The 17,242-nt window shown below is 35.9% G+C and overlaps 1 protein-coding gene across 8 annotated transcripts in view; it reads left to right on the plus strand.

Moving 5' to 3' along the window:
• Nucleotides 1-17,242, plus strand: part of CSNK1G3 (casein kinase 1 gamma 3) — a 110,036-nt gene that overhangs the window by 81,437 nt on the left and 11,357 nt on the right. For 2 of the 8 annotated variants that reach the window (XM_053566698.1, XM_053566700.1), the window contains exons 11-13: nucleotides 3,453-3,548; nucleotides 10,875-10,981; nucleotides 11,515-11,538. In XM_053566698.1, the coding sequence (XP_053422673.1) occupies nucleotides 3,453-3,548; nucleotides 10,875-10,981; nucleotides 11,515-11,538 (227 nt within the window). The remainder of the gene's footprint in view (nucleotides 1-3,452; nucleotides 3,549-10,874; nucleotides 10,982-11,514; nucleotides 11,539-17,242) is intronic. The other 6 variants (XM_053566701.1, XM_053566702.1, XM_053566703.1 and 3 more) reach the window with 3 other exon arrangements.

The raw sequence follows: 17,242 nt of genomic DNA on the forward strand, positions 1-17,242 counted from the left end.
GTGCCATGCAAGATCACACGTGGGGGTCTATAATGATTTTGAGGTAGCGGTAGGTGGCTTTTGAGATAAGCCTAAAGAATGAATTGTATTTTTAAAGAGAAATGAAGGAATAAGGGCATTTGGGGGCTAGTATACAATATGAAATTGAAGTTTAAAACTGTCAGATTGGTTTGCAGAATTACAAGTGGTCCAGTTTCCTTGGAGCAGAGAGTAGGCAGAGCAAGACTAGATGGGGGAGCAGAGGACAGGTTTGAGAGAAGGCTTAGAGGATGGGCTGAGAGTGAATAGTTCATGTTTCCTAGGAGAAAACTGTTGAAATTTTAGAGCAGTGTTTTCATTTCTCTTTTTTTGTACAAAGAAATTTTATTGAAGACGTCTTTGGTTTAAATATTTTGCTGTCACCCCGAGTTTAAAAACTGTATAGTTGTTTTCTTTTATAACCCTTTTTGAAGAACGATGATGTATGTAAAATGAAAAAGAGTTTATAATGGTTCTGTGATATCCAGAAAATAGAAAAATGATTTCTCCTAATTTTATTAGTTTAATTATCATTAAAATATTTAATCATAAAGCCCTAATTAATGATATAAATTCATGTAAACTGAGTAACATTTTATACTATGAAAGTATTCGGATATCCTATATTGGAATGAATTATAAGAGTACCTGAGCTTGCAATAGTCTAGTTTAGTTCAAGAAATTGTTTATTGAATTTCTGTTATTTAAAAGTTACTATTCTACACACCTCAGATCTACGGAAGTAAGAAAAATAATATGACCTACAAGGAGACGCCAAACTTATAACCAGAATTCATAACCAAGGATGTCTTCAATAAAATTCCTTTGTACAAAAAAAGAGAAATGAAAACACTTTAAAACCATTATAACTCTTTTTCCTTTAACATTGTGTATTCTAGCAGAATATAGGCAAAGGTTAAAACAAGGGATAAAAATCAAAGGGAAGAACACTGCTTATTAAAAACCATAGTAAGATAAATGCTAACTTTTAAGGGTATTTAGCAATATGCTATAAAGTATAGGCAACTTACAAAGATTAATTTTAAAATATTGATTTATAAAAATTGGGACAATAAAGGCCTCATATGTTAATTACTTTATGGATAAATTAAAATTAGATAGCTTGAGTACCCTGATAAGATGTTGTATAGAGAAATAAAAGACTCAGGAGGCGAGACTTGAGTTGTGTCTTATAAACCAGAATTAATTTTTTGAATGTACTTGGAAGAAGGGTAATAATTGGTATTCTCTGAAGTTCTTCATTTCACCTGTTAGGTATTATAATAAGATATCTTCTTATATAAGAAATTCTTCTTTTATTGTTGAATTAAATTGTAAATTAAATATTTTAGTCTTTGAAGTTTCTATATGTGTTGGATGTCTTACCAGCTATATTGTAAGCTTAATGAGGGTGGGAAACCTATTTTATTTGTCAAGTCCTTACTGAATTAAATGTAGGGAAATCCTTTAGGACAGGCTGTATCTTTAATTTGAGACCCAAATATACAGATTCTTGTCATGATAGAAAAGTTATATATCTAGAAAAATCTCTTCTTAAATATCTATGAACCAGTAAGCCATTTGAGTTTTAAAGTAGAAATCCACAGTTTACAATCCCAAAGGAAAAAAAGGTTAATTCTTTCCAATGACTGAAACCTTTGTAATGTTTTCAGGTAAATGATTGGTAACTTGGAGTCATTGGGTTGACATTTAGGACATCATGAAATTCTATGTAAATGTTGGGTGTGTATAGTTTATTTTTGAGAAAGGGTTCATAGCTTTTGCTATATTTTTAGAAAGTTTCATGACCCTGAAATGTTGCCAGTCGCTCTATATATTTATCTCGGTTTTAGTATTATTTTCATTCTTTCATCCCATCTAGATTTGATTTTATCCAATCCATTTAAATTTAAGCTCTAAATCTACTAAATTCTGGTTATAAATTGGGAGTGTTTAGTGAAAAGACATCATAGAACCATTATAACTCTTTTGAGAACATATAAGTACTTTCTGCCACACAGTCTATTTGGGATTGCACACTTGAATTGAGGAAGCTTAATTTAACATCTCTCCTCTGAAAGGTGGCTCTGGCTGCCGATCTGCTTGGGCTCCTTGTAGCCCAGTGTGCTTGGCACTTTGTTGTAAGATTTTTCTTGATTTTGGTTGAAAAGAACACTAAAGGCTTTAGACTATGTGTAATTGTGGTGAGGAGCTGGGTAGTATTAATTGGAAGAACAGTAGGCTGAGATGGAATTCCTTCTGTAGTCTTGCTAGCTCTGTAACCTTAGGAAAGTGCTTACCATCTCAATACCTTTCTTTATCAGTAAAGTGAGAGGATACTGTCTATCTCAAAATGAAACGGCATATATAAAGCAGCTAATGTAGTACAAAACATGTAGTAAAACTTACATCCTGTGTTCTTCCTTCTTTTTATTGGTTGTGTTCACATTTTTTCCTGAAACATAGACATTGACCTCTATGAAGAAACTGCTCTTAGGTAATCTCATAGTTAGCAATGGATTTTTTTCTGGAAATGGATAGAAGCTCATTTCTGCTGGGTATAGTTTCATCTTCTTTTCTAAGGAAGACATTTCTTATTAATCATAAGATTTGAAATTTAGAAAAAAATCAACTATAGTAGTATAGCAAAATGTCTTAATTGTAAGTAAATTGGCTTTTAAATGAAATGAGTATATTGTATTTCTCATAAAAAAAGAACTCTTAATTGCACTATAGATTATTATGTTAGTGGATGTTGCTAGGCAGATTTGCCAAGGATCTGACAACCAAGCATTTTTAGCCTGTTTCATAGCAATGGGTTTCTTACTTTGAGCCAGATAAAAAGAGAAGAAGGAAGCAAAGGGATTTACGTGATTGTGTGTTTGGTCTCGAGGTGTTCCATATAGTGCTTCTCTTTTTTCAAAGAACTTTTCTGTTTTCTCATATTATCCTCATAATCACAAACAGGGGACTAAACAAGAGAGAAATTCTTTGTAGGATCTTAAGAAGTTATTTATAGACTGTCATTTTTATCTTATTAAAAAGAGGACTTCTATCAGAAGAACATATAGTGAGTGGATGGTCTTTTAGTGTGCTCGTGATTTATTTGGCACGCTTTGTTGGGCACAATAATTTTTACCTTTCTTGTTAACTTCATTATAAAGTTAGAGGATAGAATCTGTGATTTCTAAAATCTTTTTACTTCTAAAATTTTATGATTCTATTTTATTCTTATTATTGATCATTACACAATTTGGCAATTTAACAAAAATCTCTCCATATTCCATATGCAAAGATAACTACCATGATTCCGAAAAATAAGGATATTTTAAATTTCCTTTTATATGTTTGTTTTATATATTACAAGGATGAGATGTTTAACATATTGGGTTTTTCTTCTTCCATGCATGCCACATGCATTAAATACATGGCAGTCGGCAGACCACAGGGCAGCTTGGGACTCCCAGCAGGCAAATCCCCACCATTTGAGAGCTCACCTTGCAGCAGACAGACATGGTGGCTCGGTACAGGTATTTTCTGATTTTTGCATGAGTGATTATTTCCCAAATTTATACAACTAACCCTTTTTTTGAACTCATAGCATGATTTCATAACCTAATGGAAACTTTGTTGCTGAACTCTATCCATAATTTTATTCTTTTGTTATTTAACTAAAAAACAAACTTATAGTGGTCTAGAAAGACCTATAAGATTTTGCAAGTATATGCAACAATATTTAACTCATAACAGATTAGGAAAACTGTATTACTTCAAGTATGTGTTAAAATTGATTTTCCAAAAATAAGCTCAATCTTTTTTAATGCTTTAAGTAACACAACATTTTTGTATCTTTTTCCCTTTCATTGATTCCTTCAAACCCAAATCAGTTAAGTAGATACCTTTTTTCATCCTTAGTACTCAGAATGCACTTTCTGATTAATTGGTCAAAAATAACAACATTTGGAGAAAACAATTTTAATGGAAGTGTTTACTGAATACTCCCTTCAATAAGTTGGATATTTATATAGATTTAAAGCAGTCCCTTATTTATGATTTGTCCCATTATTATACACTTAGAGACAGCTACCATATTCTGTCCTCCCATGCCCCCTAAATTTAAATCATTTCTGTGTATATAGAAATAGGGGAGATTACTGAGTCTCTTACGTCTTTTAAAATGTTGGTTTGAGAAGGCATTCTAAAATCTAGCTTTAAGTTCTTGCAATAACAAATTTTATTTCAGTACATTTCAATTTAGAATCCTTTTTTACATTTTCATTTTTTCTCTACATATTTTTACTTGAATAATTTTCTGTTAGGTTTTATCAAGTTTGCAGTTTTCTTAATACACATTTAATCACTGATTTTATACCCTGGGTTTCATTCTTTCTTGATTTGAACTCTAGAAATTAGTTCATAGTTAAATCTTACGAGTTCTCATGTTTTTCTCACCATTAAATTTTAGAGGTAATTTAAAAATGATGTAACCAAATATTTTTATAGAATATTGAAGTCTGTGGAATTTTCAGTAATGTGCAGTGGAAGTATTTGAATAGTTTCGTCAAAGTCCAGAGTGAAGGGCTCAAAGGCAAGGGTACCTGAATTATAAAAATTTTTGACCTCAATTCATATCATTTAAAAGGCTAATTAAGCAAATTATATTCACTTTGCATAGCACAAACTGAATCGTATATGTATTTGTATACATTTACACATTTCTAATTTGAGTGTATGTATTATAGGAAGTGTTTTGCTCAGTGCTCGGGGAAACCTGCAACAATTAAGGCATTACTAGAAGGCTTTTCTACCACTTCTGTATGATTACCACAGATTTGTGTTCTTAGCCTCTTCTTGCTCTTACATGATTCCCAAATGTGGCTCAAGGAATCCCTTTGGACTGTCAAAGGGTAAACGAGTTGACCGTTGGCTGAGGTACACCAGTACTTCCTGTTCTGTTGTTTCACACGTTTTCACAGAGGTGTTTAAACTTTGCTCACTTCTCATCGTTTTCTCTAAAACTTTTCTGCCTATGGAGACCACATCTCATTTTATTCTAATATTCCAGGAGTGATCAGTTTTACTTACTGGAATTCTAGTAATACGTAGAATAAATACGTAGGTAAACAAAAAATACATATACTATTTTTATTGACTTCATGAATATATTTTATAATATTAACTGACCAGCATAACAGTATGGTGGACATTTAAAATGTTTGACTTTCTTGAAAAATTTACCGTCAGCCTAAGTAGAATCATGCCTGGATCTTGTCCCACTTTAAATGACTGAATTCATTCATAATTTATACTCTATACACTTTCAAAATTATTTGAAGAGTTATGATGTGATGCTCGTGTAATTACACTAATGAAATTATAAATTAAAACTAATGATAATAAGAGGAAAGGAAAGTACCTAACATCCGAGCTAATATGATTATTATAATTGAATACTATGTTTTATTTTGAATGAAAGCAGAAAGAGAAATAATAAGTTCTGTTCTTTTCATTGTCTGATAAAGGGAGGAGATAACAAGAAAAATCCTTTTACCAAGTATGAGGGGAATTTCCCTTGCGGTTCTTTGTTCAGGGGTCCTGAAACCACCTGTTGAGCAAAGTTTCAAGCGTTGGGTTTGAGGAGATGTGTGGCACTGAGAAGACTGTTCTCAACAAGTACTAAGGGAATACCATCCAATAGTGTTTCAGGAAAGACATGTCCATAATAAGTATGTCCTTACATGGTAGTGAGATGTGGTACAGATTTAGGATACTGAGAAACAGAAATCAACAGTTAGGATGAACTGAGCCATTCTAGGCCTCTGGCTTTCCTTCCCAATCTGTCACTGCACTCTATTCCATGGGACTGATAGTTGCTCCTAGTGCCACCCTGAAAAGAATCCCAGACTGTTGAAACTTGACATCCAAGATGAAACCTTTTACAATTTTTAACCTATACAAAGGTTTTCAGATATTTGTTATTTCAGATATACTTTTAATAGAAACTAGTAGCAGAGTCTAAATTTGAACTCCCTGCCTTTTCAGAAAAATTATATAACAGACCAGACATACAAGTTACCAAGTTGATGACATTGTGCTTAAGAGCCACAAGCTCTGGAGTCAGATTTGAAATCAAGTTCTGTGCCTGAGACTATTTACCAGTAAATTAAGGATATTAATGCCTCTACCTTATGGTTTTGTTGTGAAAATTTAATTTTAAAGACATATTTAGCATAGAAAGTAGAGGCTTAGGAAGTGCTAGGTAAGTAGAATCTATTGTTTTTGCAAATTAAGAAATTTGACTAGTATTTTTATCTGTCTATGGGAAGTGCAGAGGTACAATCAAAAGAAAGCATTGCTAATTGGAATTTTTCTAATTCTATCTCTTTAGTGAAATCATATTCATTCACTAAGCAGAATGATACAGATACACATTTGATGATTTTTTTCCACTCAGGAGACTTAAGAATAATATTCATATATCTAAAGACTTCATTTTGAATCTATTCTTGGCCCGTATGTGTTCTGGAAAACCTCCAGGGGAATCAGGTGTTCCTCCATCTGTTCCCCTTTAGAGTCATTGGCAATGAATATGGATGAGAAACTTAGACCTACCACATTCAGTTTTTTGGCTGATATTCAGCAAATACATAAATGTTCACTGGGTGCTAGGCATTGTCGTAAGTTCTTTGAATGAAGGAAGAAGATGGAGATGGCGAGGTGGTGCCTGTGTCCCTGGAGCTTTCAGTCTGTGGAGGAGGCTGTGAACAGGCAGGGTTCATGGTGGAGGTGGCGCAGGGTGCTGGGAGATCAGACAGGAAAAGCACCTAACCTGGAGTTAGTGGGTCAAGAATTTCTGAGGAAAGTGGTCTCCATCAGGGACTCAGCTCTCAAGTCTGTAGCTGAGGAAGAATGAAGGGTGGTGGAAATGAAGAGAACTGAAAGGGTCTGTGAGGTCATTGGAAGGTAGAGTTTAGCTGGGGCTGGGAGCTGAGGAGTAGGGAAGAATTCGGTTGTTGTCCGTTTTGATGCGCTTCTAGTTGGCAAGTGACGAGCACCCAGATGGATTGCAAGACGTGCCCCTGGCCGCGGTGATCTCTATTTCCATTGCACCTGTGCTTTTCACTGTACTGCAGCTCCGCTGAGCTCAATGTCAGCTCAAAATTTGATCCTAAAACTGAGAGGCAACTGTAAGCAAAGGGAAGAAGACAGAATTAAGGGTGCTACTGAAAACTATTTCACACGGTGTGGAGCCTACCTCCTGATTGCTTGGAAATCTCTTACAGTTTGGTTTGAATGTAAGTAATTATGTGACTCTGAGCACGAGTGCCAGAGAAGGGCAGAATCACCAGTAGTGCAGACATGTGTGCGTCCAGGCACTGTGGAGGGAAATGAAAGAATAATGGTGATTGTTGTAATAAACACCTTGAGGTTTTAGCTGACAAAGCATCAAATGTACAAATATGAGTGACGAGAACAGAAAAAGGATTTGACAAATGTGTTTTGAGATGGTAGCAAAACTTACATACTTGGTTAAAAGTCAGAGGAGGCAGGGGCATCTATATCATGTCTCAGACAGTTTTCAGTTAGGCTAATTGTGAGTGCTGACCTTTCTAAAACATTTCTAGAACTAGTTTCAGTCTTTCCTGTCAAATCTGAAAAGTTACAGCGTTACTAACAGGAACAAAATCATGTGACTGTTCAATCACATCTTTCCCTTTATAGTTTTCTGGGGCACTGAAATCTTCAAAAGAGAGGTTGTGAAGGGAGTTTATTTTATTACGTAAATAGAACCAGTTCATCTTCTTTAGTTTAGTTTGGAAAATACCTTAGACTGTATAGTTACCATTGGGTGAATCGGTATCATGAATTTACTCTGATGATGTTTTACAATAACATTAACAGTAACATCACCAAAGACTGTACTGCTCAAAGAAAATAATGCTCTAATTAATGCCTCTGTAAGTGAACGTTTAATTGAAAATGCATTTTGGTTTACCTTTGTGGAAAGTCAGTAAGAATGTCATTTTGCCTTGGAGTTATCTTTTAGAATAACAATTATAACTCTAGTGATATTTTGTAGAGGATGTCAGGAAGTTGGTTTCATATTGTACGAGTGTCCTCTAGCATGGATTTGGTAAACCCTTTGGAAATTACTGTTTTAAATATATTTCATTTATTAGTGTTCCTTCTTTTAGATGCCTTTTAGAAAAAGCTGAGTATATAAATAAAATATATGATGTTTTAATATTTCTATTACATGCATTAGAAAGTTGGAGATTTGGTTAATTAATATATTGTACAGTATTAAGCCTTTACTGTGCAGTTGGTAACCATGCTTATAAGAAATCAAATAGAAATTGGGAAGATAGTAGTATAACTAATTTGTATGAATTCATTATATCTGGAACGTATATTAATTGGCTTAGAACACTGGGTGTAAAGATACTGTGTATTGTCTCTGTACTCTGAAATCTATGAGAATGATGTCTTCTGGAATTAGACGTCATCTAATGTTTAGGCATCTGTTAAGTGAACCATTGTTTATCTCTTATACTTACCTGTGGGCGGTTTCCCCGACAGCCCCCTTAAATTCTGTCAGTAAAATTGGAGTCCAGTTGTGTTTTTTAAAAAACTTCTTAAAATAAAAACTGATTTCTTGTCAGATTGGGAATGTCAGAAGAAATTTCTTTAAGAACAACCACAAACCTGTAAAATTTCTGAGTTATTTTTTGAAATGTTGTACCTCAGAGAATCTGCTGATTTTTTTATACACTTTCATTAAAGAAATCAGCTGGATGAGCACTAATATTTCAGAGGCTTTCATCGTCTAGTTAAAGTTATAATTCCAGAAATGTCACCGGAATAGAATTATTTAGAACTTAGATTACAAAATTAATTTATATATATTTGTATGATTGATTGATTTAGGCTTCCCAGAATATAACGCATTATTTAATATTATGTCTTTGTTTCTTCTTTGTAAAATCCCTTTGCAAAAAGACCAGTGAAAACAGTTTTAATACCGGGATGCACTCTCAAGTCACTTCTGTTAAATAGGATGCTTTGTAGGGAACAATATCAGTATCTTATCTTAACTCTGTTATTGCACTGATTCTGTTCCAATCTTAGGATACTAGTCTTTACTCAGAGTGTTAGGGAATTGAGAAACCCTGAAAGACTGACATACAAGGTAGATGTTACTTTTTTAGTTCTGGTCAGCCAGTAAAATGAGATTTGAAACATTTCAATAAAATACTGTTTACCAAAGTCAGGTATCTTGTTTTGGGGTTTGATTCATGCATGCATTCATTTATTTCAGCACATTTAGTGCGTGCCTGCTCTATGCCAGGTATAGTGGGGAGTAAGACAAGGTTGCTATTGTCATGGAGCTTAATTTTAATGAAGGTAGAGGTGGGTATCAAGAAAAACAAATAAGATGAAAATCAACCCTGATAGATACCATGTGAAGAATTAAAAGTTTATGTTGCATGATAGATGAGGCCTTCTTAAAGATGTTATTTGAGAATATGAAAGATAAGAAGACAGCTAATAAGTAGGAAGAGAATTCTAGACAGTGACAGTAGAGAATGCCAGGTCTTTAAAGTTGGAAAGAAGCTTGCCATCTTGGATGGAGGCTAGTGAACTGTGGGGAAAGCTGCATGAAATCAGAGGTAGAGGCCAGTGTCCTGGCTCATGGTTGGGAGGATCACTTGGGACCAGGAAGGAGTTCAAGACCAGTGTGGGCAGTATAGTTGGATCCCATCCCTACAAAAAATAGAAAAATTAGCTGGACATAGTTGTGCGCTCCTGTACGTCCAGCTACTTGGGAGTTGGAGGCAGGAAAATCACTTGAGCCCAGAAATTGGAGGCTGCAGTGAGCAACTGCAGTCCAGCTTGGGAGGCAGAAAGAAACTGTCTAAAAAAGAAAGAAAGAAGTCAGAGGTAGGTGGGCATCGTCACATCATGTGGGACTTTGTCAGTTGGAGTAAGGAATATAGATTTTTTTCTTTTTATTCTAAGTGAAATGGGAAGCCAACAGTTGGAGAGTTTTGAGCAGGAAGTTAGGCATGATTTGATTTATCTAAAAGAACACCCTGATTATTCCTAAATGTGCTGTGTGGACAGTACATTTTGTGGGAGGGGAAGACAAGTGAAAGCAGAAGAGCAGTTACTAGGATTTTGCTCTTAAGAGATCCTGGTGGCTTGGACTGGAGTCCTAGTACCAGTAGAAATCGTGAGAATTGATTCAATAGGGGTATATTTGGGGGAGGATTTAACAGGACATGCGGATGAGTTAGATATGGCGTTTAAGTGGAAGAGGAGTCACAGTGACTCCTCTTGTGTTTGAGCAACTGTATGAAAGAATGATGTTGCCATCTATTGAAATGGAAAATTTGAGATGGAGGCTTGAGCATGATTAGAAATTGAAGTGAAGGATCCATTGGAAGGAGCAGTATTGAAGTTTTTGAAGAACGTAAATTACGATGTAGAAAAGCACCAAAGGAGATGGGTACACAAGAGGAAACTTAGAGACGTGGTGTAGGTGTAAGCCTTAAAAACCAGAGGCAAAGAGACATAAGACAGAAACTTCAAGATGGAAAGGAAATAAGTTGAAAAGCTTGTATTAGATGACCTTAATCTTTAATAATTGCTAGAATTATACTGTATTCAGTTACGAAAAGCTACCTATTGTTATGTATTCCTCATATTAACTTTCTAATTTCAGTACTCTAACCTTAGTTTACCATTATATAACCTATTACTTAGTGTGTATGTATATTTGTGTGTATGTGTGTTTGTATATATCTATATCTATCTGTCTATCTATCTATATATATATGTATTTTTTTTAACAGGTTGTAAGTTCTACAAATGGAGAGTTAAACACAGATGACCCTACTGCAGGACGTTCAAACGCGCCCATCACAGCCCCTGCTGAAGTAGAAGTGATGGATGAAACCAAGTATGTATTTGCGTTTTGCTTCTTTTAATCACCTTTTGTTCTTAAACTGTGCATGTTTGAGATTTATAGTCATGTACAGTTATTTCATGAATTTTTTTCAGGGAATAGATGCACGTAAAACAAGTTGTATACTTAATTATTTTAATTACTACATTTAAAATTGTACTATTCCAATACATATTTTAAAATAACAAAGACAGCTATTTAAGAACTGTGATCAAATTCTTATTTAGAATTAACAGTATATTTTTAGCTTTTGATATTTAGCAGTATCGATGCATGTAAATAATTGTTGTACTATTGATACATTTTTTCCTGTAATCATAAGAAAACTTATTAATTTTATAAAATGATGCATGCATTAATATTTAAAAATTTTTAAAATACATTATATAGTAGCATTGGAAAAATTTAAGCATGAAAAACAATGTGATAATTTGAATTTGGGCTATTTCTGATGATTTTCTTTCTCTTTTTTTCCTTGTATTTTTTTTGTTTTGTTTTGTTTTTGTTCTTTTTGTGTGTGTGTATAGCTGCCAGAAAGTGTTGAACATGTGGTGAGTTCTCAAGTGTAGGCAGGCAGAAATAGCTCCGTTGACTACGATTTAAAAGATTTAGCACTGTTTTGTGTTTTTTGAAAACAAACCTCCTAACATAGAAATCATAATTCGCGGAAGTTATTCCAAAGTATTTCCTATCATTAATATATCCCTGAATAAGGAAGAAACAATTATTTCAGGAGCTCTTTTGCCTGCTGAAACTTTCTGCTTCCAGTTACATAGATTTGGGGCCACTTTTTAATTACCAACTCTGCTTTGCTTGTGCATTCATTTTGTAACATAATTTTTATTTGCTATTTTAAAGAGAAAGATAGGTTTTTGCGTTAAGCTTTGTTTTTTCCTGTTTGTAATGATTAAATACTCGTACATTCAGTAGATCCTCTCCCCTTCTGGAGTAGTGTCACTAAAACAGTATTTCGTTGACTAACCAATTATCCTTGCCCTGAATGCAAGATTGATGACTTCTATGATAAACTTACAGTGAGAAAGTAATTTTAAAAATCCTCATCTAAGTAGTGTCTGATAATTGCAGATATTATGAAAAATAATGTTCTTAGTAGTAGAAATATTAAAATAATTCTAGTATTTGCCTTTTGTTATAATACTGTGTTTAAAATGCTTCTCTCCATTTCAAGACAAAGTTTGAGTCAGCCCGGGTATGAATAAAGGAAGTTGCTCAGATTAGTAAATTTCGAAGCATTTTACTCATATCCAAAAGCAACCTTATATTTTTAAGTTAATACTCATAATCTGGCTGCACAATTAGGAAACTTCTATGGATCTTTCTTTCTAAAGAATAGTGATCAAAGATTCATTTTAATTAGTTTATTTATTTATTTATTTATTTTGAGACAAAGTCTCACTTTGTTGCCCTCGGTAGGAGTGCCATGGCGTGACAGCTCACAGCAACCTCAAACACTTGGGTTTAAGCGATTTTCTTGCCTCAGCCTCCCAAGGCTGGGACTACAGGCTCCTGCCACAACGCCCGGCTATTCTTTGTTGCAGTTGTCATTGTTTTTCAGCAGGCCTGGCCTGGGCTCAAACCCGCCAGCCTGCGTGTACGTGGCTGGCGCTGTAACCACTGAGCTACGGGCACCGAGCCCATTTTAACCAGTTTTGATTATAGAATTTATTGAAAATATGACTAAGCTCAGTGTATTTCAGGATATTATTAGCTATATACTTGTGTGTTTTTAAATCAAAAATAAAAATATGTAAGCAAATGGCGTATATTTGCTTGTGAATTTTAGGTGCATTCTGAAGCACAGTATGAAAGCAGAGTGGCCGTGACACGTAGGGTGTAGAATCCCATTGCTGCCACTTATTTGTTACCTTCAAGAGAGCTTGTTCCTTTTTCTGTACACTGAGACTAATACTATCTACCTCATAGGTTGCTGTGGTATTTCATCTGGCACATGGCAGGCATGCAGCCACTATTATCACCCCTATTTATTTCTCCTCTTCCAGCTGCCAGTGACAGTCTTCATGTTTGTTCTTCCCAGGCCTATGCTGCCCCCAGCCAGTGTCCCCTGTGTTCACTCCATACCCACACTCTTCAATGACTCCGGCTGTGTTCACTCCATACACACACTCTTCATTGACTCTGGCTGTGTTCACTCCATACACACACTCTTCATTGACTCTGGCTGTGTTCAATCCATACACACACTCTTCATTGACTCTGCGGTGTTCACTCCATACACACACTCTTCATTGACTCCGGTTGTGTTCACTCCATACCCACACTCTTCATTGACTCTGGCTGTGTTCACTCCATACACACACTCTTCATTGACTCTGGCTGTGTTCACTCCATACACACAATCTTCATTGACTCCGGTTGTGTTCACTCCATACCCACACTCTTCATCGACTCCGGCTGTGTTCACTCCATACACACACTCTTCATTGACTCTGGCTGTGTTCACTCCATACACACAGTCTTCATTGACTCCGGCTGTGTTCACTCCATACCCACCCTCTTCATTGACTCTGCTGTATTCACTCCGTACACATACTCTTCATTAACTCCACTGTGTTCACTCCATGTCCACCTCTTCATTGACTCTGCTGTATTCACTCCATACACACACTCTTCATTCATTGACTCTGGCTGTGTTCACTTCATACCCACACACTTCATTGACTCCGGCTGTGTTCACACTCCATACCCACACTCTTCATTCACTCTGCAGTGTTGACTCCATACACACACTCTTCATTGACTCTGGCTGTGTTCACTCCATACCCACACTCTTCATTGAGTCCATCTGTTTATTCAGTCAACAATTACACTGCTGAGATTTCAGCTACACCTGCTACAGTCCTTGCTCTTAAGTAGATTACAAACTAGCAGGGAATATTTCAGTTGCATTATGAAGTGCTTGTGTATGAGTAATACTATGAGAAAGGTATAAAAAATGGTTAGCATTTGTAAAGAGGAAGATTGCTTCCTGACCTGCATGGTCAAGAGAATGCTTTATGTACGTGGCTTTGAAGACTGGCATAGTAATTTATTTCACCGGAATGAGTGTGAATGTGTGTGGTTTTGGGTTTAGGTCTCTATCTGTAGGTGTTAGAGGATGAGAAAGAAGGAGATGGTGGGAAGGCTGTTCCTGAAGGAAAGGTTCTCCATTGCTTGCAACATCATGTCCAGATTCCTTGGCGTGGCACCAACCTCTTCATGCCCTTCGTCCTCTATCCCCTGCCTATGTCTCCAGCCCCATTTTCTATTCTGAACCCTATATTCCATTTGGTTCCTTAAGTCTGCCTTTGTTAATACTGTTCTGTTTATGTATCTCCTGCTTCTTGAAACTTGTTGAATATTTTGAAAACAAGGCCTTTTTCATCATCATATCCTCAGTAGCTGAAACAGTATGCTTCAGTAAATCATTACTAAATAACTTGGTATACCCATACAGTGGTTATGTGGTAACGGGAAGAAATTAAATTGAAACATTATGCTGAGTGAAACATTTTGTGATTCCATTTAAATGAAATGTCCAGAACAGGCAAATATAGAGGTACACACAAAAAGATTATTGATTACCTAGGGAGGAGAGAGGAAATTAGATAATACATAATGGATTTCTTTATGAAGTGACGACAGTGTTGTGAAGTTAGATAGTGGTGATGGCTGCACAGCTCTGTGAATGTACTAAAATTATACATTGAATTATGTCAGAAAGTGAATTTTTTTTTTTTATTGTTGGGGATTCATTGAGGGTACAATAAGCCAGGTTACACTGACTGCAATTGTTAGGTAAAGTCCCTCTTGCAATCATGTCTTGCCCCCATAAAGTGTGACACACACCAAGGCCCCACCCACCTCCCTCCTTCCCTCTTTCTGTTCCCCCCCACAACCATAATTGTCATTAATTGTCCTCATATCAAAATTGAGTACATAGGATTCATGCTTCTCCATTCTTGTGATGCTTTACTAAGAATAATGTCTTCCACGTCCATCCAGGTTAATACGAAGGATGTAAAGTCTCCATTTTTTTTAATGGCTGAATAGTATTCCATGGTATACATATACCACAGCTTGTTAATCCAGTCCTGGGTTGGTGGGCATTTAGGCTGTTTCCACATTTTGGCGATTGTAAATTGAGCTGCAATAAACAGTCCAGTACAAGTGTCCTTATGATAAAAGGATTTTTTTCCTTCTGGGTAGATGCCCAGTAATGGGATTGCAGGATCAAATGGGAGGTCTAGCTTGAGTGCTTTGAGGTTTCTCCATACTTCCTTCCAGAAAGGTTGTACTAGTTTGCAGTCCCACCAGCAGTGTAAAAGTGTTCCCTTCTCTCCACATCCACGCCAGCATCTGCAGTTTTGAGATTTTGTGATGTGGGCCATTCTCACTGGGGTTAGATGATATCTCAGGGTTGTTTTGATTTGCATTTCTCTAATATATAGAGATGATGAACATTTTTTCATGTGTTTGTTAGCCATTCATCTGTCATCTTTAGAGAAAGTTCTATTCATGTCTCTTGCCCATTGATATATGGGATTGTTGGCTTTTTTCATGTGGATTAATTTGAGTTCTCTATAGATCCTAGTTATCAAGCTTTTGTCTGATTGAAAATATGCAAATATCCTTTCTCATTGTTTAGGTTGTCTCTTTGCTTTGGTTATTGTCTCCTTAGCTGTACAGAAGCTTTTCAGTTTAATGAAGTCCCATTTGTTTATTTTTGTTGTTGTTGCAATTGCCATGGCAGTCTTCTTCATGAAGTCTTTCCCCAGGCCAATATCTTCCAGTGTTTTTCCTATGCTTTCTTGGAGGATTTTTATTGTTTCATGCCTTAAGTTTAAGTCCTTTATCCATCTTGAATCAATTTTTGTGAGTGGGGAAAGGTGTGGGTCCAGTTTCAGTCTTTTACATGTAGACATCCAGTTCTCCCAACACCATTTATTGAATAGGGAGTCTTTCCCCCAAGGTATGTTCTTGTTTGGTTTATCAAAGATTAGGTGGTTGTAAGATGTTAGCTTCATTTCTTGGTTTTCAATTCGATTCCAAGTGTCTATGTCTCTGTTTTTGTGCCAGTACCATGCTGTCTTGAGCACTATGGCTTTGTAGTACAGACTAAAATCTGGTATGCTGATGCCCCCAGCTTTATTTTTATTACAGAGAACTGCCTTAGCTATACGGGCTTTTTTCCGGTTCCATACAAAACGCAGAATCATTTTTTCCAAATCTTGAAAGTACGATGTTGGTATTTTGATAGGAATGGCATTGAATAGGTAGATTGCTTTGGGAAGTATAGACATTTTAACAATGTTGATTCTTCCCATCCATGAGCATGGTATGTTCTTCCAGTTGTTAATATCCTCTGCTATTTCCTTTCTGAGGATTTCATAGTTTTCTTTATAGAGGTCCTTCACCTCCTTCATTAGGTATATTCCTAGGTATTTCATTTTCTTTGAGACTATGGGGAAGGGAGTTGTGTCCTTAATTAGCCTCTCATCTTGACTGTTATTGGTGTACACAAAGGCTACTGACTTGTGGACATTGATTTTATATCCTGAAACATACTGTATTTTTTGATGACTTCTAGGAGTCTTGTGGTTGAGTCTTTGGGGTTCTCTAAGTATAAGATCATGTCGTCAGCAAAGAGGGAGAGTTTGACCTCTTCTGCTCCAATGTGGATTCCCTTTATTTCCTTGTCTTGCCTAATTGTATTGGCCAGAACTTCCAGCACTACGTTGAATAGTAAAGGTGACAGAGGACAACCGTGTCTGGTTCCAGTTCTAAGAGGAAAAGCTTTCAGTTTTACTCCATTCAGTAAAATATTGGCTGTGGGTTTGTCATAGATAGCTTCAATCAGTTTTAGAAATGTGCCACCTATGCCTATACTCTTCAGAGTTCTAATTAGAAAAGGATGCTGGATTTTATCAAATGCTTTTTCTGCATCTATTGAGAGGATCATGTGATCTTTATTTTTGCCTCTGTTAATATGGTGGATAACGTTTATGGACTTGCACATGTTAAACCAGCCTTGCATCCCTGGGATGAAGCCTACTTGATCATGATGAATGACTTTTTTGATGATAAGCTGTAATCTATTGGCTAGGATTTTGTTGAGAATTTTTGCGTCTATGTTCATGAGTGAGATTGGTCTGAAATTCTCCTTTTTGTTTGGGTCTTTTCCTGGTTTTGGTATCAGGGTGATGTTTGCTTCATAGAATGTGTTGGGGAAGATTC

This window comes from Nycticebus coucang, chromosome 17 (genome assembly GCF_027406575.1).
Source record: "Nycticebus coucang isolate mNycCou1 chromosome 17, mNycCou1.pri, whole genome shotgun sequence".
Classification (NCBI taxonomy): Eukaryota; Metazoa; Chordata; class Mammalia; order Primates; family Lorisidae; genus Nycticebus; species Nycticebus coucang.